Source organism: Mus pahari, chromosome 2 (assembly GCF_900095145.1).
Source record: "Mus pahari chromosome 2, PAHARI_EIJ_v1.1, whole genome shotgun sequence".
In the NCBI taxonomy this organism is placed as follows: domain Eukaryota; kingdom Metazoa; phylum Chordata; class Mammalia; order Rodentia; family Muridae; genus Mus; species Mus pahari.
In genome coordinates this window covers 54,295,539-54,316,702 of record NC_034591.1, presented here as the reverse complement: position 1 = coordinate 54,316,702, position 21,164 = coordinate 54,295,539, and the positions used below count along the sequence as shown (strand labels likewise).

Here is a 21,164-nt window from a genome sequence, read left to right as displayed (position 1 = left end):
ATCCCATGACCTCCGTTAGAGCCGAAGGACCCTGTCTGCTCTTCTTCACCAGCAGCTGACAGGTCACACTTGGCCCGTGCTTTTCTGGATCAATGACTCTTTTGTTGCCTCTCTGATTTTACTGTATGCTGGTTGTTAATACCCATTTGTATTTTTTTTTTTAATTTTGGGAAATAGAAGTTTTGGGGTCCCAGCATGACCTCTCTGCCTTTCTGGCATGTGAGGGAAGGATCCCTTTTTAGTTCCTGCTGGCTTTTTTTTTTTTTTAAGATTAAAAAATACTGTTATTGTTAGTAGTAGTATTGTATGTGTGCATCTATGCACATGAACACACACACCATGGCACATGTGCAGAGGTCAGAGGACAATTGACAATTGACAGGAAGAGGTTGTCTCCACTATGGGTTCTGGGGATTTAACATGGGTCATTGGTCTTGTGTGAGTGACAAGTGCTTTTATCCTCCAGCCGCCCTCTCTCTGGGTCTTTCTGCTGGGGAGATACAAGAGGGGACTTCTGAGAATTTTCAGCCTCCATACTATGTGCTAGTGGCTGTCTTAGTTAGGGTTTACTGCTGTGAACAGACACCAAGGCAGCTCTTATAAAGGACAACATTTAATTGGGGCTGGCTTGCAGGTTCAGAGGTTCAGTCCATGATACACCATGGCAGCATCCAGGCAGGCATGGTGCAGGAGGAACTGAGAGTCCTACATCTTCATCTGAAGGCTGCTAACAGAAGACTGACTTCCAGGGAGTTGGGACAAGGGTATTAGAGTCCATACACACAAGACCACACCCACTCCAACAAGGCCACACCTCCCAACAGTGCCACTTCTTGGGCCAAGCATATGCAAACCATCACAGTGGCCATCCGAACCGAGCACCCTCATCACCACACACACTGGAAGAGGAAAGGGCACTGCTTACTGGGTGTAGGAGGTAAATGAGCAGAGAGGAGGGCTACAAAGTGCTGAAGCACTTCCACTTCTTGTCCTGAGGTGGGATATTCCTGTGTAACACAGATACGGCCCGGGACAGGCAATACAGAGCTGCTTGGTGTGGCTGCTTGGTGCCTGCCTGCCTTTTGGCGACTTTTCCTGTGCTTTCAGGTCATTATCTGAGGAAGCATGTGACCACAGCAGACCTTGTCCTCAGCAGTGCTCCCACACCATCCCCCCAAGCCTATCTTAGAAACAGACACTTTCTCCTATTGCGTGTATCTTCCCAGGACCCATCCACAGCCATGAGCTCATCTCTAATCCTTGGAATGAAACTGGGCCATGTCTAAGTGGTATGTCTTACCATTCCTGTTCTCTGTGGAACAGCTTGAGGTTTATAAGCGTGTGTGGCCTGGAGGGGAACAGTCATGGGCGACGTTGATAGGAAATTCTCCGTGTTTGAAGACAGGAGAGGAAGGGCTGCAGAAGCAAAGTGCTCCTGCCTTACCTGCCATCCGTCAGCCGTGCAGTCCCACCCCATGATAGACCCTTCCTTTCTTTGCTCTTGCTCACATGAATCTCTAGTAATGTTTTTAGCTTGTTGTCAGAGCTTCTGCACAGCCTATCTCTCTTAGCTTATCTAGCACTTGGTCTGTTGATGAGTGTGCAGATTCATGTGTGTGCAGATATACATGTGTGCAGGTACACATGTGAATGCACACAGAGGCCAGAGGGCAACTTCAGGTGTCATTCCACCTTTTGAGACAGTGTCTCTCGTGGGCCTGGAACTCGGTAAATAGGGCAGAGTGGCTGATCAGCAAACCCGGGGGACGTCCTGTCTCTGTCGATCCAGCCCCTGGGTTGTAACGCATACTTCCACACCAGACCTGATTTACGAAGTGGGGTTGTAGGCTCCCCTCCATCCTCCTGCTTGTGCACTGAGCCAGCTCTGCAGTCCCCTTTCTAGCACTTTCTAGGTTTGCATTACTCTTTATGACCAGACTGCCCCTCTCAATTCCTGTAGCCGTTTGCTCTCTTCGGCATCCAGTGGCCAGCATGGCTTGCCTCAGATCTGCTGTTGCACACATCTGCACGCTTACCCTTGAAAATTCCTTCTTTTCTCTGGCTATGGTCCCAGAGCCACAGCCTGGACCTCACTGAGCTTGGACACCCCTCTCTCACACATCCTCCCGGAGTCACTTTCCCCTCAAGACATTTTGTCAGCTACAGAGCACAACCAGCCAGCTGCCCCGTGTGGTAGTCTGCTTCCCACTTCCTTTACTCTCTGTTAAACGGAATTGGCAGCAAGAGAATTCCTCAGAGGTTCTGCTCATAGAGGCCAGGCACCTGCAGCCCAGGAGCACAAATGCCAACACAGCCAGCATGGGGTTGTTTCATTTGTTTTCCAGTACTAGACTCCGGATCCAGGGCCGTGCACATGATAGGCAAGCACCCCCTGGCTCTTTAAAACTATTGTATAAAATTACCTTTAGGCTGTAGGTATAGAAGGTATATGAAGCATAGATGCATTTTATGTTTAGATATGTGTCACATCCCCAAGATATTTTATAATACATGTGCAGATATCCTAAGACCTGAAGAAATGAAACCCAAATACTTCTGGTCTTCAGCTTGGTGGTTAAGGAACCTCCAGTCTGTAGTAGAATGAGAGAGGTTGGTGTCCCTGCAGACACTCACTGCTCTGGTGGCCTCCCCTAGCCAGCAGCCAGGCACTCCCAGGGCCTGGACAGGGTGTAGGCTGCTGGTAGGATTGTCCTATGAGAGAGGGTGGAAAGAACTCTCAAAGGGCTAAGTCTCCTTCTGGGCGGGTGTCAGCATCTAGTGAGCACACAGTCCTCCTGGCATCTTCCTTCCCTCTAGTGCCCTGTCCACATAGAGAATGCCAGCCAGCATTTTGGGGTCTGTTTGAAGGGATCTGCTTCCATCGCATTGTGGCTTCTCCTTCACTTCTGGTTTAGCCTTTTTATTCTTACCTGAAAGGACTATGTGAACAAGGCTCTCTCTTCCCCACCATCCCCCTTTGGGTTTTATCATTCTGTATTGCCATCAGGAACGAATGAGTGTTCCTGGTTTTCCACAGCCTCACCACCAGCAGCAGCATCTGGTGCCCAGCAGCAGCATTTGGTGCCCAGCCCCAAAACTGTGGCCAGCATGATGTGTATAAAATGGAGTCTCGGAGCAGATTTTAAAAAATTGAAGTGTGTGTGTGTGTGTGTGTGTGTGTGTGTGTATACTTAATATTGTCCAAATGTTGTTACATAAAAATTCTGATATTACCCATTGTGAAACTTGACCTGTTATAAAGTACTGGGCTCCTATAAAAAAAAATTGATCATTTCTGTTGGCTCACAGAGATTATCTCTGCCTCTGTCCAGGTGAGAGGGCAGGCTAAGGGCAGCAAGTGACTGACCTGGCACAGAGGGGCTCAGTCTGGAACCTGCCTGGCTGGTTCGAACCGCCTGCCCAGGCCAGCCGAGGAGGCCTTTCCTAGGGGCTAGTGGGGAGAGGAGTGTCATCCTCCCTGCGGCAGATGCTGTCTGGACAGCCTGAATGAGACTTCCCACAGCCTGCTTCTCATCCTCTAGGCTACCAAAGGAAAGGACCCAGTGCCTGGGGCCAAGGATGGGAAGAACCTTCTGAGTGGGCCAGTCCCCGGGGAGGCCAGCTGGACACATCAGCGACAACGGCGTTTGCAGGACCACGGCAAGGAGCGCAGGGAGCTGCTCGCTACGTCCTCCTCCCAGGTATAGGGTGCCTGGGCAGCAAGGGGTCCTCTGGGGTCCCCCTGAGTTCTGCTGTTAGGCAGGGCCTGCTCTGGCCTGGTTGGTTGGTATCACACTGTGGTTCTGGGGTTCTGTTTGGCCTGCTCTTCTCCTGATAAGCATTTTCTCAAGTTTGACCAGAAAGATCCCTGTAAGATGCGTTCTGGGGGCCCCCACATACCAGACCTCCCCATGCGTGAGCTGCATGCGGCACCATGGCCTGGGGCCTGCGACTTGATCTCGGTCTGACCCAGCATCCCTTTCCTATGCTTGCCGTGGTGTCCCTGCTGTGTGGCTGCTGTGCTGACAGCCATGTGCTTGCTCACTAAGATGCTGTAGCCATATCTTCCCTGTTGGGAGCCCTGGAGACAGAGTGACTTGCTGTGGGGTTGGAAGATGGCACCTGCTTTTCCTGATGGTGTCAGCTGTTCCTACCAAAAGCCCGAGTGACTTACTGGCTCACTCCCTGGGGCACTTTCTCCTAGGTGTGCCCTCGTGTCCACTTAAAGGCAAGTTGTGCCCTTATGCTAGCAGCCTAGTGGTGGTGAGCACACACTGTGGTCTTTTGAAGGGTTCAGGCTGCTTCTGGAGTCCTGTCACAGCCCTGTTGCCCCCTTGGTGTTGCTATCCTGAGGGAAAACTGGAAGGCTATCAGGTGGCCCATGTACCATAGGTCTTGAGTGTGTCTGGGTGAGCAGTGAGGGAGCATGGTGAAGGACACTTGGTGCCACAGGGAGGCAGGTGCTGGACCGCCCCTGAGGTTCTCAGGCCTCTCTTCCTGCCTGCCCACTAGCCTCAGTTTCCTTGGTTCCTGTGTCAGGAACATATCCTGGTTGGCATGGGTACACTGTCACGGCCAGGCTTCACTTGACAGCTCTGGCTTCACACCTGAGTTCTCCCCTCTGCCAGCCGGCGCTCTTAGGGAAGGCGCTTAGTGTCTGCCTCAGTCTAGTTCCTACACATGTTAAGTGGGGTGGTAGCGACATCATCTGGAAGTATGTTAAGGGTAAGCTATAGCCACTCAGAACAGGGGCAGACCCACAGTCAGCTCCCATTAGACGCTGTTCCCTACCTGTGCTGGCTAGATTTATGTCAACTACACAAGCTATAGCCATCAGAGAGGAGGGAGCCTTAATTGAGAAAATGCATCCATAGTATTGGGCTTATAGGCAAGCCTGTAGGACTTATTTTAAATTAGTGACTGATGGGGAGGGCCCAGCCCATTGTGGGTGGGGTCATCCCTGGGCTGGTGTTCCTGGGTTCTATAAGAATGCAGGATGAGTAAGCCATGAGGAGTAAGCCAGTAAGCAGTGCCCCTCCATGGCCTCTGCATCAGCTCCTGCCTCCAGGTTCCTGCCTTGTTTGAATTTGTGGTGTTTCATCACAGCAATAGTAACCCTAAGCCACTTGTACTAGGATAGTCGGGTATCACTGTGACAGACCTGATCATGTTGTTTTGGGGAGGATTGTGGAACAATTTTAATTTTGTAACTTTGGGTTAGAAGATCCATTGAGTGTTCAAAGCTTGGTAAGGTGTTCTGTGGGAGCTCAGAAGGAATGAATGTTGAGAGAAATGCAGACAGTGGAGGCCTGGCTTGGTTTGAAGTTTCTGAGGGAAGTTTGAAAGCTACTTAAAGGCTATCAGGGCAATTGCATGTTTGCTATTTGTGGTTCTGGATAACTGGGGCTGAAGAGCCAATTGTGACTTATAAGAGACCAGTACCACTGAAGTGAAACCTTTGTTTTACTGGGACAATTGATGCTGGTCAGCTGGAGCTGAGAAATTAGCTGTGATTAAGAAGAGACCAGCATCACTGAAATGAAATCTTCTAGTGTTTCCCGAGAGTCATCACACAGAAGCTGTGTTGCAGAGGCAGCCAAAATTGTACTTCAGGCTGGCAGCCAAGCCTTGGTAATTGTACTGGTTTGAAGGCATGAAAGGATCGTGGAGAACAACTGAGGTTTGGCACTGTGAGAAGCCATTGGTGAAGGCACAGCCTCAGTAGCAGTGGAAGGCCCAGAATTGAAGGGATCATGTAGAGAAGTTGAGCTTGGCACCATGAAGAGAGCCGGGGAGAAGCCATTTGTAGCAGGAGACCCCAGCATTTTGGAGATACCCGTACCATGGATGACCACCAGGATCAGCAGCAGCGATGGAGTGGAGCCTGCCCAAGCTTAGGAGACAAGCTGGGTGTGCTGCCGAGGGTAGAGCCAGAGAAGACCCTGGAGGAGCCCAGAAGATCCCGAGTGAACCCCAGGTGCTGGAGTTGAGTTTTGCTTTGTTCGGACTGTGGTGACTGTGCCCTGGGTTTTGAAGTAAGAAAGTATTTAATTTGCTTTTAATGTTACAGGGACTCAGTTGAGAGACTTTAAACTTTTTTTTTTTAAACGGAATTTGGAGTTTTACAGGACTTTAGATTAGAGAGACTAGATATTTTTAAAGAGTCAACTTTTAAAAGTGTTTGAATTTGTAAGGCTATGGGACTTTTTAAGTTTATGAAATGTTTTCTATTGTGATGTCTTAATTGTGAGATCTTGGGGATGAACAAAAAAGGAAAGGGTGTGGTTTACCAGTGATGTGCTTGTCAGGTTGACAGTGGCTCAGTTGTGCTGGTTAGTTTTGTGACAACTTGACACAAGCTACCCTCACTGGAGAGGAGGGAACCTTGAGTGAGAAAATGCCTCCATGATATTGGGCTGAAGGCAAGCCCATAGGGCAGTGGTTCTCAACCTTCCCAATCCTGCAGCTCTTTAAGATAGTTCTTCATGTTGTATTGACCCCCCCCACCATAAAATTATTTTCTTGCTTCTTCATAAATGCGTTTTTGCTACTGTTATGAAGCACAATATTATAAATATTTAATATGTGACCCCTGTGGGGGTTGAGATCCACAGGTTGAGAACCACTGCTGTAGGGCATTTTTCTTAGTGATTGATATGGGAGAGCCTGGCCTATTATGAATGAACCCATTCCTGGGATGGTGGTCCTAGAGTCTTTAAGTAAACAGTCTGCATAAATTATAAGGAGCAAGCCAGTAAACAGCACTCTATCATGACCTCTGTATCAGCTCCTGCCTCCAGGTTCTTGCCCTGCTTGACTTTCTGTCCTGATTCCCACCAATTTTGAAAAGTGATGTGGAAGCATAAGCCAAATAAATAAAGCCTTTCGTTTCCAACTTGCTTTGGTCGTGGTGTTTAATCACAGCAATAGTAAACCTGGTGCAGACGTTACCCTCTGTTGGCCTGCGTCAAGACACAGCTATGCCATTTGAGAGGGCAAGCCCAGCCCTCTCCCAGCCAGGGTCTGTGAGAGGGTTGCAGTTTCCGGGAGCAGGCACCCCACTCTTCCCAGGGGAGCTGTGCGCTCAGAGCTGACCTCCTGTGGCGGTGAGCGCCTGTAGTCATCTAGTGTGTTTTTATGGTGGAGGAGACCCTTTCTAAGCTGACATTCCACGCTTTGCCAGTCACAGTGTGCAGAGAAGAAGCCGGAAGTTAGTGGTGCAGAGGCTGAGCCCTGCCTGGAACTCCACATGGGGCCAGTCGAGGTGCTGGCCCGGGTGTCCACAGCGGGTTCTGAGGGAGACCGTCCGGAGCAGCCCTTCATAGTGCTGAGCCAAGAAGAATATGGAGAGCACCATTCATCCATCATGCACTGCAGGTAGGCCTGGGAGTTAGGGTGGGGGAGGGGTTGGGGGTGGGGGTGGGGTGGGATTCTAGGCCGTTCGTGAGAGTGTCAGTGGCAGGAATTGTCCCTGAAAGGGTCAGTAGAGTTTTGCAGGTTGCTACTTTTGTGGTGGTCTCCCTTAGACCACTCAGGTTTTTTGGCTTCTTGTCAATGTTTGGATGGAAAATTTTACCAAGTTTGTATTGAAACTCAGTGAAAGCATGGCCTTGAAGAACAACCCTCAAGGCACAGGCAGCTTCCTGTTTTGACACTCCTAATGTGCTTGGTCCTTGGGTTGGTCTGGTTCCTCCTGAGGGAAGAGCTCTAAATTCCAGATGGCAGGTTCACATCACTTAGGGCACACCCTCTGCACATCCGCTGCTGTTCAACTCACGTGTTCACTGCACGGCCTTGCTTGTCACGATGTGTATTGCTATTCCATCTGCTTATTTGTGTATTTCTTACTGTGTGCATGTGCGCTTGTTGTGTGTGTAAGTGTACACACACAGAGGTCAAAGGACAGCTCTTGGGAATCGGTTCTTCTACATTTGCGTGGGCTCCATGGTATCTAAGTTAGGTCTCCAGGCTTCTGCAGGATGCATCTTTACTTTCATCAGAAAGATGAGCCATCTTTCTGGAGCCCTGCAGTATTTCTTGGATGAATGAACGTTTCTAGAGTAGTCTACACATACCCTTTTCTTGTAGGCTGTGAGCATCCTTTTTTTAAATGCATTTGGAAAGTTGGGAAAGTATTGTTGGGATTGATGTTGGCCCCGAGAAGATGAGGCCAGGACACTAATGCCTCCCTTTGTTCTGTCACAGAGTGGACTGCTCTGGTAGGAGAGTGGCCAGCTTAGACGTAGATGGGGTCATCAAGGTGTGGTCCTTCAATCCCATCATGCAGACCAAAGCGTCCTCCATTTCTAAGTCACCACTGCTCTCCCTAGAGTGGGCCACCAAGCGAGACAGGCTGGTAAGTGACACTGTGTGGGCAAAGCCTGTTCTTTGCTTCAGTCAGAAGTTCTCAGAAGCTCTTGACAGGCCGAGCTGAGGAGGTAAGCTGGACCTTGTCCCCAGTGCCATCATGCAGCCCAGGACCTAACCTCTAGGCCAGGCCTGGCTGACTCCTGCCTGCATTGGCAAGGAAGTTATTCCTGAATATTGTGGGAGACCTTATCCTGTCTGCTCATATATCTCAGGAGGCCCTAGCTTCTCATTAACCCCCCTGTCTGTGTTTCTGATACAATATTAGTACACACTCTTCTCTTGTTAAGTCCTGACTGTCCTGGCCCAATGAGCCACAGCTTATGAGGGCAGTGCTCAGCTTGTGCCTTCCACAGGCCCCGTTGCTTGGGAGTGGCCCAGTGTTGGTTTTCCCATTGGGTTTTCTATTATGAGGCAGGGTTTGCCATTAAGGAGTTAAAATTGATTGCTCGTAGCCCAACAGACAGGCACTGAGGTTTCCGGATGTCTAGGAAACATAGGAAGGAATTGTCTTCATAGATGTTCTTCTCAAGGCTGTCCTTGAACTGGTGTCCACTTGCCAGAGGGGTGGGGAGGCCACTGTCTAGCTAATATTCCTGGGGGTACCCCACACCAGAGCTGCTCTGGCATTAATTTGTTATTTTCTTCTACACTTTAACCCAAATGAAGTCCTAAGTCCCAGAGGTGGGGAGGACCCACTCTATATACTTCTGGAGGCCTTGGTGGAACCAGAGCCAGAGCTGTCCCTGGAAAGGCAAATGGGACAGTCACCTCAGCCCAAGACTAGCCAGGGCCAGTCCTACAGAAGGGCGTGAGCAGGAAGGGTGAACAACTGGGATTTAAAGCTGAAAGGAAGGAGCGAAAGATCAAAGGGTCTGGGGTTACTAGTCCAGAATATTTCTGAGTGTTTCTTCTCTTCTAGAGATCCTATAGAAAGTCTGTTTTCTATTGCTGTAACAACATGCTCGAAGGTGTGTATCATAAAGAAAGGTTTCTCTAGCCCACAGCTCTGTAGAACCTAGTTCTGGCGTCTGCTCAGTTCTGGTGCCGGCTCTCAAGCTTGGCTGCAGCACGTGTGTTATGATGGGAGCTCAGGCCAGAGGGAAGGATCCACAGCAAAATAGGAAACCAGAGAGTGGATGAGGGGCAAAGCTTGCTCTTACAACTCTCAAGAGAGAATGAATGCATTCACTTTGAGCCCATCATTAATTCCCCTGAGGGTGACTCCCTCAGATGCCTGCCCCCAGTCCCAGTGGTCTAGTCACCTCCGTTTATCCCACCTCTTCAGGATCCTGTCCCTCTCACTTCAAAATACTGCTTGGCTTTCATGACTTAATGACATTGTTAAAAAAAAAAAAAAAAAATCAGCCAGCCGGTCATGTTGCACACCTTTAATACTGACACTCGGGAAGCAGAGGCAGGTGGATCTCTTGAGTTAGGGGCCAGCCTGGTCTACAAAGTGAGTTCCAGGACAGCCAGGGCTACATAGAGAAACCCTGTCTCAAAAATAAAAAAAAAAAAAAAAAAAGACTCTTCATGTTTTATCTGCATGTGTGTCTATGTGTATGTCATATGTGTCTGGTGCCTGATGAGGCAGAAGAGGGCTTCAGATCCCTTGGGACTGCAGTTTTAGATGGTTATGAGATGCTATGTAGCTTCTAGGGATGGAACATGGGTCCTCTGGAAGAGCAACCAGTGCTCTTAACCAGCCCCTCTTCATGGCATTTTAAGTGAGGTCTGTTGTGGCCCGAGTTTCCCTGGCTGCCTGGACAAGTGGATAAGGGACTTACCCGAGCAGTCTGCCCAGCTGCACACTACATGGGAGTGGGCCTGGCCTCTCTCACCATAGTATTCCTCCCTGACCATTGTCCTCCTCAGCCTCCTGCCTCTTCTCTTTCCAGCTCCTACTGGGCAGTGGTGTGGGGACCGTGCGTCTTTATGATACAGAAGCCAAGAAGAACCTCTGTGAAATCAACATCAATGATGACATGCCCAGGTGAGTGGGAGCCTCCCATGCACTGCAAGCCTCAGGCTGCTACAGTTGCTCTGTGGGCCCCACCTCCTGGAGCGGGCATCAGCTCAGAGCCTGTGGTGGTAATTGTCTGACCCCAGCCTGTGTACGTTGCAGAATCCTGTCTCTTGCCTGCAGCCCCAATGGGGCCTCTTTCGTCTGTTCAGCCGCAGCTCCCAGCCTCACCTCCCAGACAGACTCCTCTGCCCCGGATATCGGCAGCAAAGGCATGAACCAGGTTCCTGGCAAGCTGCTGTTGTGGGATACAAAGACCATGAAGCAACAGGTATGGGATCTGCCTGCGGGTCTCCTGGGGCTGGGCACCTGCCTGGAGGGCACCCTGCGTGGAGAGCACGCTGCCCATACGCCCTGTGTTTTTGATGAGTCTTCTCTCTCCTCCTCTCTTTCCTAATACTCACAGGCCCTTCTCAACTCTGTCTCCTTTCTCCCTTCACAGAGTTCGTGTCTTGAATTTTGGGTTGCTGTCTCCTTATAGCTTAACAGGTGCTTTAGCACATGTGTAGTTACATGTGCATACAGCTTACCTAGTTCTGCTTCTTGGGCTTTCAAACTTTATGTGTGTGGGGTTGTAGGGTGCCTTTTGTATTTTCTTTTCAGACTTTTGTATTCTAGTTGGAAACAGGCCCATCCTCTAACTGTGGCTCTGTCTTCTCTGGCACCGTGTGCTGGAATCGAGAGGTCGGCTCTTGATGCGGCTCACCCCTCTGTCTGGCTATTAAGATCTTATCTGAGTCTCTCAGTATGGATTTTCTAAGCTAAAAAATGTTTTTCAAGACTCTTCGTGGTAGTGCATGCCGGCACACTTAGCATTTGGGAGGTCGAGGCAGGAGGAGCAGGGGTTCTAGGCTAGCCCGCCTCTAAATAAAAGAATAAAGTTTCCACCCTCAATAAATAAATAAAGGTTAAACAAAATTAGAGTGGCAGCTTTGCAAGAGGATTTGTGTCTTTGTCCAGCTCTGGGCAATTCTTAGTCGTATTCTTCCAGTGTTAGCACTGTTGTCTCTGGTTCTCTCTTGCCTTCTGGAGCACCAACTTGACATTCCGAGGACTCTTCCTTTGTCTCACTTCACTGCCCTCATGACATCGTTTCCCAGGCTTTGACAGCGCAGGTCCTCCCCAGCGTCCCATCTTTAATTAGCCTGTGGGGACATTCATTACAGGTCCTGTTTCTCATTTCCAGGAACGCAGCGACATCCTTACACACTGGCATGGTCCTGCTGCTGTCTCCTCTGTAGTCCTCACTCCCTGGCTTTCAGCTAAACGTTTTGAAAGCTCTGGAGTTCTGCTGATCCCATCCCTGCCGTTTCTGAGGATGCCTGCTCCTTTCCCCTTACCTTCCCGTGCCCTGTGAATTTCTACTTCAGGTTCCCGTTTCTGGCCCTTTGCATCCTTGGGGATGCAAGCCTCATTGAGTATAGGGCTGAAAAAGGCTTGCTTTCACTTGGGCCAGGTCCCCAGAGGCTCCACCAACCGCTGACGACTTTGAAATCCATTCTCAGACTACACAGGGATTGTGAATTTGGTTGTAAACCCACACTAGCCCGAGGTTGCGCTCAGCAGAGAGGTGCATTTTCGTAGCACTTTCTGTGAAGTTCTAGCTCATTCTTGCACGGAGGGTGTTGCTTTCCGGAGTCTTAGCAGCGTGTGGGGAGTGGCTAGACCTTTCACTTGGGGCTCAGGCTTCTGAGTGTTTCACGCCTGTTGGGTTCACTGGTCCACAGGGCTCTCCCCCTCCTCTTGTCTTTGGTCTCAGCGGACTCCTTTGTTTGCAGGTCACCACTGTGCCTGTGTGTGAATGACATCATCTGACATCAGCCTCGCAGCTTTCGTCCCCAGAGGGTCTGCATTGTTGGAATGCTGGTCCTCATAATCAGATTATATCCTTAGATCTTATTTACGTCTCTGGCTTTGTTAGGTCCTATGGATGTTGGGCTCTGTAGGAAGGGCCAGGGGCAGCTTGGGGGTGTGTGTCCTGTGTGGCTCACGGCTGCCTGCAGTGGAAGGCAGCTGATGGGGGTTAGTTTCTGCTGGCTACAGGAGTGTTCAGTAAGACTTAGCTTGGAGTCCACTGAAGGGAGGAGAGCATGGGCTGCCGAGATGGCTTGCCCGTCACTGCTCTGACGTGGATTGTTGCCTCAGTGCAGAAATAGAATATCTGTAGGCACAATGGCATTGCCTCTCAGAAGAGCACAGCGGGCACTGGGCTGTGACAGACGCTTAGATCGTCTCTTCAGATAGGACTTGGCAGGGGGAGCCAGTGGGGTCTGCGCTGGCCTCGCCTGCGAACGGTGCTTCTGTCTGCATTCTCAGCTTCAGTTCTCACTGGACCCAGAGCCCATTGCCATCAACTGCACAGCTTTCAATCACAACGGGAACCTGCTGGTCACCGGGGCGGCTGACGGCGTCATCCGGCTCTTTGGTACGGAACTGTGCTACGGCTATCCTGATCCCCCTCCTTAAATGACCCAGCTGGGGCCAAGACCATTGCAGAAGCCCAGTTTCAAAAGCATGTTCTAGAGCTTGACTTTGGGCAGCGTCTTCAAAACTGCCACCACAGCCCACTTGTATGTGCTCACTATCTGTAGACATGGGGCGGGGCAGGGCCCGATAGTCCTTTGACCTTGAGCTGACTGACCTGAGTCCTTGTCACCTGTGGGGGCTACAAGGGGTCACATGAGAACAGTTCCGTCCTCTTCACGTGCTATAGGGTGGCTTGTCTCCTGTCTCCAGGAAGATAGGCCTAGGCTCTGAAATGGGATAAGGTGACGCCTATGTAATAGATCTATGTCCATGGTGCCCGGGGGCAGTTACAGAGGTGTGAGAGGAAGGACTTCTGTCTCCTTAAACTTACAGGAACCCCAGGTGAGCTCTGTCCCCAAGGATCCCCAGTCCTCCCTTTGACCACATCAGGAGGCTGCTCAGAGGCAGGTGACCTGGAAGGGTCAGCACTTTCTGGCCCAGGAGGCCCCTGGCCGCTAGAGCGGCTGTCACAGAGGTGAGGGGGTCCTGCTATGGACTGAGGCCTTAACAGGTGTGGCCTTGCTTTCTCAGACATGCAGCAGCATGAGTGTGCTATGAGCTGGAAGGCCCACTGCGGTGAAGTCTACTCTGTGGAATTCAGCTGTGACGAGAACGCCGTGTACAGCATAGGCGAGGACCGCAAGGTAGGCGCCAGCAGCAGTGGTGGTGGCGGCTTGCAGTGGCAGTGGCTGTACCGTCCGCGAGCTCTGGGACCGTGGACTTCTTTCTGCCTCCATTTTATCTTCCGCAAAATAACGATACATATAAGTCTACCTCAAAGCATCATCATGGGGTTCAGGGGGTGCAGTGGGGCTTGGCTGTGCTCGTAGATGGGAGTTCCATATCCTTCTTTCTAGTTGTGGCAAAACTGACTCATGTCACCAGAGATGGAACCACATTTAGGGGAAGATATTCTTTGGTGAGTGGGGTTGGTCATGGTCACAAGACAGTGGGGTTTGCTGCTGGGCTGGAGTGAGGATCCTAATGGGAAACAGATCTGAGCAGAGCCCAGAGAAGTAAGCAGAAAGCAAACCCCATCTCCTAAGGCACTGTCAGACAAGGCCCTCGGCGATTCCTCTGTGGGAGGGTGTGTTAGGAAGTGGGATGACAGTGGCCTTGCACTGATGTCGGGGGTACGAGAAATAAGTAGGAGAATGACTTAGCTGTCTCATAAACCTCCTAAACCTGTGGGATTTTATGCTGAAAACAGTGACTACAAAACCAGTATCTGTCCGTCCATCTGCCTGTCCACCTGCCTGTCTATGTATGTAAGTATGTATGTATGTATGTATGTATGTATGCATGTATCTGTCTGTCTGTCTGATCATATCTCTCTCTGTAGCCCAGGGCTAACCTCAATCTTAGGGCAGGCCTGGCCTCAGCCTCCTAAGTGCTGGTGTGCCGGCTGTGAGCCATCACACCTAACTCTATTGATTCATTTATATATAAAGTTATTTTGAGACCACATCCTAGTGTGCTGTCTAGGTTGGCTTCAACTTCCTTGGCTCTAAGATGCTCCAGCCTCAGTCTCCCATAGGGGTGGGTTATAAACGTGTACCACTGTGTCCTGTTTCATTCTTCCCTTGGGAACTCTACAGGGCTTTTCCGTTAGAGCTGGACAGCCTGCTCTGTGGGTAGGCCTCCCAGGGATGTAGCCTGCCTACAGTCTGGGCTACTCACTCTCCACATCACAAGTGAGGCGCTGAGTGTGCCACTCAGCGTGTGATTGATTGCACTGCTGAGCAACTGAAAAGTGTTCGTAGTCGGCCCACCTGTCCTCTATACTTTGTCCCCAGGTCCAGAAACTCTAACTGGGCCCCAATTCTGATAATACAGGAAGGAATAATGACAGTATTAACGGTAACTTAAAAAGCACCTCCACACACTGGCCCACCTGCCTTGCCCAGGAGACCAGGAGGAGGCCCTGCAAAGCCTGTGACTGTCCCTTTTCCTCCCCGTGCTCAGGGCAGAGGAACGGGGAGGGTTGGGCTTTGATACAAAGCTGTTGATTGCTTTCTAGATTTTTTATTTCCCCTGAAGAATCTTGTATTAGTGAGAGTCGGGACTGGGGAGTAGGCCATGGTCCCCACAGCCCTGTGTTGCTTCCTGCTCACGAAAGGCTCTTTTGAAGGCTGTGGAACTGGTGAGGGAGGCGGTTGCCCCAGCCAGTCACTGCCTGGGGTTGGCCATGGCTCTGTCTCCCGGGCCTAGGCGGTGACCGCTGTTCGGGGATCTGAGGGAGTCTGGGTAGTGGCCTCTGAGGGAGTCCCTGTTGTCTCTTGTTTCTGCAGTTCATCCAGTGGAACATCCACAAGAGTGGCCTCAAGGTGTCCGAGTCCAATCTCCCTTCAGATGCCACCGGCCCCTTTGTCCTGTCTGGCTACAGTGGCTACAAGCAGGTTCAAGTTCCCAGGGGCCGGCTCTTCGCTTTTGACTCCGAGGGCAATTACATGCTGACGTGCTCTGCCACAGGGGGCCTTATCTACAAGGTAAGTGGGTGGCAGAGTACCAGTAGGCGGGAACCTCTCTCTGGAGGTCAGCTTGGCTCACCTGAGCTGAGTGTGACCCTGTGCCTTGTGTCCTGCAGCTGAGTGTGGCCCTGTGTCCTCTGTCCTGCATAGCTGAGTGTGTCCTGTGTCCTGTGTCCTACATATAGCTGAGTGTGGACCTGTGTTCTGCATAGCTGTGTGTGGTCCTGTGTCCTGTGTCCTGCATAGCTGAGTGTGGCTCTGTGTCCTGTGTCCTGCATAGCTGAGTATAGACCTGTGTCCTGCATAGCTGAGTGTGGCCCTGTGTCCTGTGTCCTGCATTCTGATATGATTCTGCCCTTTTCCTGTCTTATTCCTTGGAAATAATATATATTCTCAAAGATATCAGTAGGGCAAAGGGCTTAGGAGTGTGGGCCCATGCACCTTGAGAGTCTGAGCTGGGTAGGTTGCTTTCATCACTGAGCTAGAATAGGCTGTTTTATAGGAGGCCTGTGGCTCAGGTTCACCAAAGCCTACCCGTGAGACAGAAATTTAAGATGTTCTTTGTCAAGCTAGGATACAAGTTATCTACATAGTTCTGATTTTATCTTTGAAGATTTATTTTATTTATGTGTGTGTTTTTGTGCTGTATGTATTTATGTATATGTGTGTGGTTTTCTTCTACCAAGAAAAAAGCATCAGATCCCATAAAATTAGAGCTAGAGGTGGCTGTAAACAACCCTAAGTGAGGCTAGGTGTCGGACTCAAGTCCCACTTGGCAAGAGCAAGAAGTGCTCTTAATCACTGAGTTGTCTCTCCATCTATTTATGTCTATTTATCTGTAGGTACATGTATGACACAGGTGGGAGGGTGCGGGTCAGAGGTCAGCCTGTAGAACTCAGTTCCTTCCTTCCACCACGTGATTCCCGGGGCTTGAACTCAGATCCCTGGTCTTGACAGCATATGTCTTTACCTACTATGTTAGTCAGGGTTCTCTAGAGCCACAGAACTTATAGGTAGTCTCTATATAGTAAGTTACTTGTTGATGACTTACAGTCCCTAGTCCAACTCCCAACAATGGTCAGCAGCAGCTATGAATGGAAGTCCAGGGATCTAGCAGTTGTTCAGTCCCACACGACAAGCAGGCAAAAAAGAAAATGATCTTCCTTCTTCCAATGTCCTTATGTAGGTCTCCAGCAGAAGGTATAGCCCAGATTAAAGGTGTGTGCCACCATGCCTTTAATCCCAGATGACATTGAACTCAGAGATCTCCCTGTCTTAATCTTTTGGAACTCATAGCCACTGTGTCTCAAGATCTCCATACCAAGATCCAGGTCAGAAACTTCTATCTCCCAGCCTCCAGATTAGGATCACTGGAGAGCCTTCAAATTCTGGATTGTAGTTCATTCCAGATACAGTCAAGTTGACAACCAGGTATAGCCACTATACCTACTAAGCCTTCTTGCTGGCTTGTCCACATTGTTTTTGTTCCTGTTTATAGATTGAAAAACACAAACAAAAACAAAGCAAGCAAGCAAACAAACAAATCCTCTCCAGTCAGAGCTGCTCAGTTTGATTCAGGTTCTGTACCACTGAAAGACTGAGTGGTGGCTTTTATACTTGGTCATCCAAAGACGAGTGCTGAGGGCTGAGCCCAAGACCACATGTCTGGTGCTGTGAGTTCCTCTCCCTCCTTCAGTGCTCATTTGAGAGTGTTTCCCTGCCAGTGGTGGTTAGTCTGTGAGACAGCGGAGTCCTCTCAGTGTCTGATGCCACTGCTTGTCAATCAACAAACAGCTTGGGTTTGAACAGCAGTTGTGTGCTAGGCCTGGCACCACTGTACTGCGGAATAGACCAAGGGGTTTAAACAGTGTCTGTGCTTGCCTGGAGTTCAGACACAAGTTAGACAGCACTGAAAGTAAGTGATAGACAGCTAAGCCCTGACAGTTCCCAGAGAACCTGGGTGGGGTCCAAGTTCTCAAGAAGACCTAGACCGAAGCTGCAGTCTGTGAACTGGAAAGAGAAGGGGTTGGGGAGATGGGAGAGGACACTCCTAGGGCCCCAGGCTGGACAGAGGCCTGCCAGTGGGGGACTCTGTGTGGGTTGAGATGGGAAATGAGGAGCTACACACAGACCCAGTGGCTGCTCAGTGAGACCTGGGTTTGCTGTCAGTAAGGCTCCTCTTTCTGCAGAGGGCGACAGTACTGCGTTCTCACCCTCCCGCTGCTGGTAGCTGTATGATCTCTAGTGTGGATCCGTCTCTCCTTCAGGACACCCTAAAATACTAGTTTTAGGCTAGTTTTCCCCTTTAAGGCTTGCTGTACTTAACTTCCGGGAGAGCTGTTCTTTGTTGTGTATATGGAGGAATGGCTGGATATACATTTTATTTTAAGGCATGCAGTCTTTCCCCCATTCCGTATATGCGATGCACAGTCAGACTTGCTCTATAATCAGTTTTAAAGTGTCATGAATGGTTCCAGTTACTTAGGGTGCCTGCTAAACTTCAGATTGCAGTTTTACAATCCATAAATAATTTAACCAATAGCTTTTCTAGTTGTCTCTTCATGAATGTGAACACTTTCTGCCGCTTGCTCTCAGGTGTCATAGTGTTGCTAGGGGTCATCTTGTTTCTGATTCCCAGTGCAGTACCTGTTAGCATCTGGCCATTCACACATACGCACAGTTCTAGATGCGTGTGTGTGTGTGTGTGTGTGTGTGTGTGTGTGTGTATTGCTGGACGGCAGGCTTGTTCACACATTCATCAAGGTCTTCCTGTGCCTGGCCCCATTTGGAGTGATGCGGCTGGTCTTAGAGGTCCTGCCCTCCAAAGTTTACATGCCCATGGTGAGACCATGATCTAGAGTCAGCCAGTGGCTGGCAGGGGATGCTATAACAGGTGGATGCTGTGGGAACACACAGGGGAGGTGCAGGAGCACTCGCCCACAGATAGGTCAGGCTGCAGAGAAAACGCCCGCCATCTTTTGAAGAGCATCTTAGGGACTTGATTTCCACATGAGGCGGGTTGACTACTGTTAGGAAAGCAAAGGCGTAAATAGGCTTTCCAGAAAAGTGGGGTGTGGGCCAGGCCACATTCTCAGATCGGGGTGGCTGCTCCCAGGCTCAAGGTAGTTTTTGGACACTAAAAGTTGTTGGTTAAAGTGTGTATGTTTGTGAGTGATGTCTGCTAATGCTGCTTCTTCACTCCTGTCCTTCTGCAGCTGGGCAGTGAAGAGAAAGTTCTAGAAAACTGCCTGAGCCTGGGTGGCCACCGTGCCCCTGTGGTCACCGTGGACTGGAGCACTGCCATGGACTGTGGGACATGCCTCACTGCCTCCATGGATGGCAAGATCAAGCTCACTACCCTCCTAGCCCATAAGCTCTGATGTCCGGCCTGGGTGACATCGGGAAGCAGAATTGTCTCTGGCAGAAGAGAGATGAGACAGGGGACAGGACAGAGCTCTGGTTCTGCACTGCCAGGGTGGTGGATCTTCAGGAAAGCCTCCGAGGGGGCTCAGTCATCCCGACGAAGCTCCTGGAACAGGAGATGTGGATCGGGCTGTGTGTACTCCCTGGAGACTGGAACTGTGGCTGTAGCGAATAGTGCTCCAGAGCACAGGACAGATGCTGAGGAAGGAGCCACAGTGCGGCCGTGTTCGGGCGCACAGTGTTCGGGTGCACTGTGTTCGGTCCAAGAGGCACTGACTGTATTTTGTACATAATTGCTTATTTTTCTTATTTAAGTGGGGAAAATCAGAGCGAGGTAATGCTCTTACAGTCACTTGGTGTCCCTTTCTGGAATATGTGAGTCGCCTGGCCCTGGTGATAGTCACAGCTCCCTGTCTGGGCCTAGGGCACGCCCCTTCCTTGACTTCAGCTCTCACTAGCCTCAGCTGCCAAGTTTCAGGCAGAACCCCTTTAGAGTTGAGATGTAGACCACAGTGCCCTCTTCTGGCCTCAAGCCAAGATCTGAGTACCTTCTGCAGAGCCTGAAAGCTGACTAAGAGGCTGGTTAAGAGGCTTCTGAGGGGCCGAGTGTGGTGGAGCACGCCTTTAATCCCAGGACTTGGGAGGCAGGGGCAGGCGGATTTCTGAGTTCGAGGCCAGCATGGTCTACAGAGTGAGTTCAGGACAGCCAGGGCTACACAGAGAAACCCTGTCTCAAAAAACCAAAAAAAAAAAAAAAAAAAAAAAAAAAAAAAAGCTTCTGAGGACAGCAGGCCTGAGATCTGGGCCCAGCTCCTGCACCTTGGGGTCTTGTCCCAGAACTCTCATTTGGTGGCTCCCTCCTCCTTCCATCGGGAAGTCTCTTAGCTTGAATAGAACCAGCTGCCTGCACCTCTGCCTGGCTCAGCTGGCTCAGCTACATCTGTACTCTTATCACAGCCTGTGCTCGGGCCTCTTGCTTGGAAGGACCATGAGTCCCATCCCTTGTCAGTCCTACATCCTACTGCCGAGACCAGCCTCATGAAAGAGCCATTTATAGGGTCGGTGGGCCTGGGCCCGAGCCTCCCACATTTGGCATAAGCGACCTTGTTGCCTGCCTAGGGCACGCCCCTTCCGTGAACAGTGACCGCTTGGGTTAGTCAGTTGATCGCTTCTTTGGGCTCTGGGCAAGTTGAGGGCTGCGGGGCTGGTAACTCCCAGGTGCCTACATAGGGAAAAGCAGGAGTGTTGAGGCCTGGGCTCCCTTCTGGGATTGAAGGAAAAGTGGAACTCGATATATAGGAAAACGCTATGTATCAGTTACTATTTATTATTGGTGTGCCTGTGTGTGTTGGGTGGGCGGGGGTGGGGTGGGATATGCCACAGCAGAGGTTACAAGACAACTTGGTATAGACTTAGTTCTTTCTGTGTATTTGGGGGATCAAACTTAGGTGGGCAGGCTACATGGCAAGTGGCTTTCCCCGCTGTGCCACCTCCTCACGTTTTTTACCCAGGTCCACACTGACATGAAGGGGTCAGTCCCTGCCATTTCTCCACTCTGGCTGACACACAGCCTCATCGTCTGCCTCACCCAGCTTTGTGGACCTGGGCTCCATCTGAGTCAGGAGCCTGTGGTTTAGTTTCCTCTGGTTTTTCTGTCTTATGGCATGATCTTTCTTCCCAGTGTGTTCCCCACAACTTGCTGAACCAGTGGTTTTAAGGCTCAGAGACAGAAGGAACGCACCAGGGCCTGTTCCCCCCCAACCCCTTCCAGGAAGAAAGCATCCTTCAAGGCATCTCTTTGGAACCCCTGAGGGCAAGGGCTCCGTCCTTTGCTGTCCTTGTGGGAAGGTGTCGTGGGGCTCAACGGAGAAGGCAGGTCACACTGCAAACCTTGAGTCACTCTTCCAGGGGCTGAGAACCTCACCTGGCAAATCCGCATTTCCCTCCCTGTGCTGGGGGGGGGGGGGCTGTCTCTGCTCAGCCCCAAACCCATGCCCAGGAGCTCGGCGTGGGGTCTGGAAGTGCAGTGGTGATTACACTTCGGGCTGACTAAATGAAGCTGACAGACATTTGTTACTATAGCCGATAAATTTATCTGCCAATTTAAAAATAATAAACCCCACGTGGGCTCCAGCACTGGCAAGTCTCCTAGCTTGGTCTTTCCCTTCTGCTGGGGTCTTGGCCGACAACAGGCTTTGTATTCAGACACACAGGTCTTTAGCCTTATTTGCTGGGTGGCCATGGAGAAGTTTTAAGAGATGTGCAGGGTTGGGAGAGTTATTAAGAATCAAAGGAATCGGGCTGGTGAGATGGCTCAGTGGGTAAGAGCACCTGACTGCTCTTCTGAAGGT

General features: G+C 50.5%; 1 protein-coding gene across 1 annotated transcript in view; it reads left to right on the top strand.

The window, feature by feature from the left end:
- Positions 1-19,165, top strand: part of Wdr91 (WD repeat domain 91) — a 29,748-nt gene extending 10,583 nt beyond the window's left edge. The window contains exons 7-15 of the mRNA XM_021190543.2: positions 3,543-3,701; positions 7,184-7,377; positions 8,206-8,356; positions 10,269-10,363; positions 10,496-10,664; positions 12,710-12,818; positions 13,451-13,563; positions 15,211-15,408; positions 18,606-19,165. Of these exons, the coding sequence (XP_021046202.1) occupies positions 3,543-3,701; positions 7,184-7,377; positions 8,206-8,356; positions 10,269-10,363; positions 10,496-10,664; positions 12,710-12,818; positions 13,451-13,563; positions 15,211-15,408; positions 18,606-18,770 (1,353 nt within the window). The 3' untranslated portion in view covers positions 18,771-19,165. The remainder of the gene's footprint in view (positions 1-3,542; positions 3,702-7,183; positions 7,378-8,205; positions 8,357-10,268; positions 10,364-10,495; positions 10,665-12,709; positions 12,819-13,450; positions 13,564-15,210; positions 15,409-18,605) is intronic.
- Positions 19,166-21,164: the final 1,999 nt, after the last annotated feature.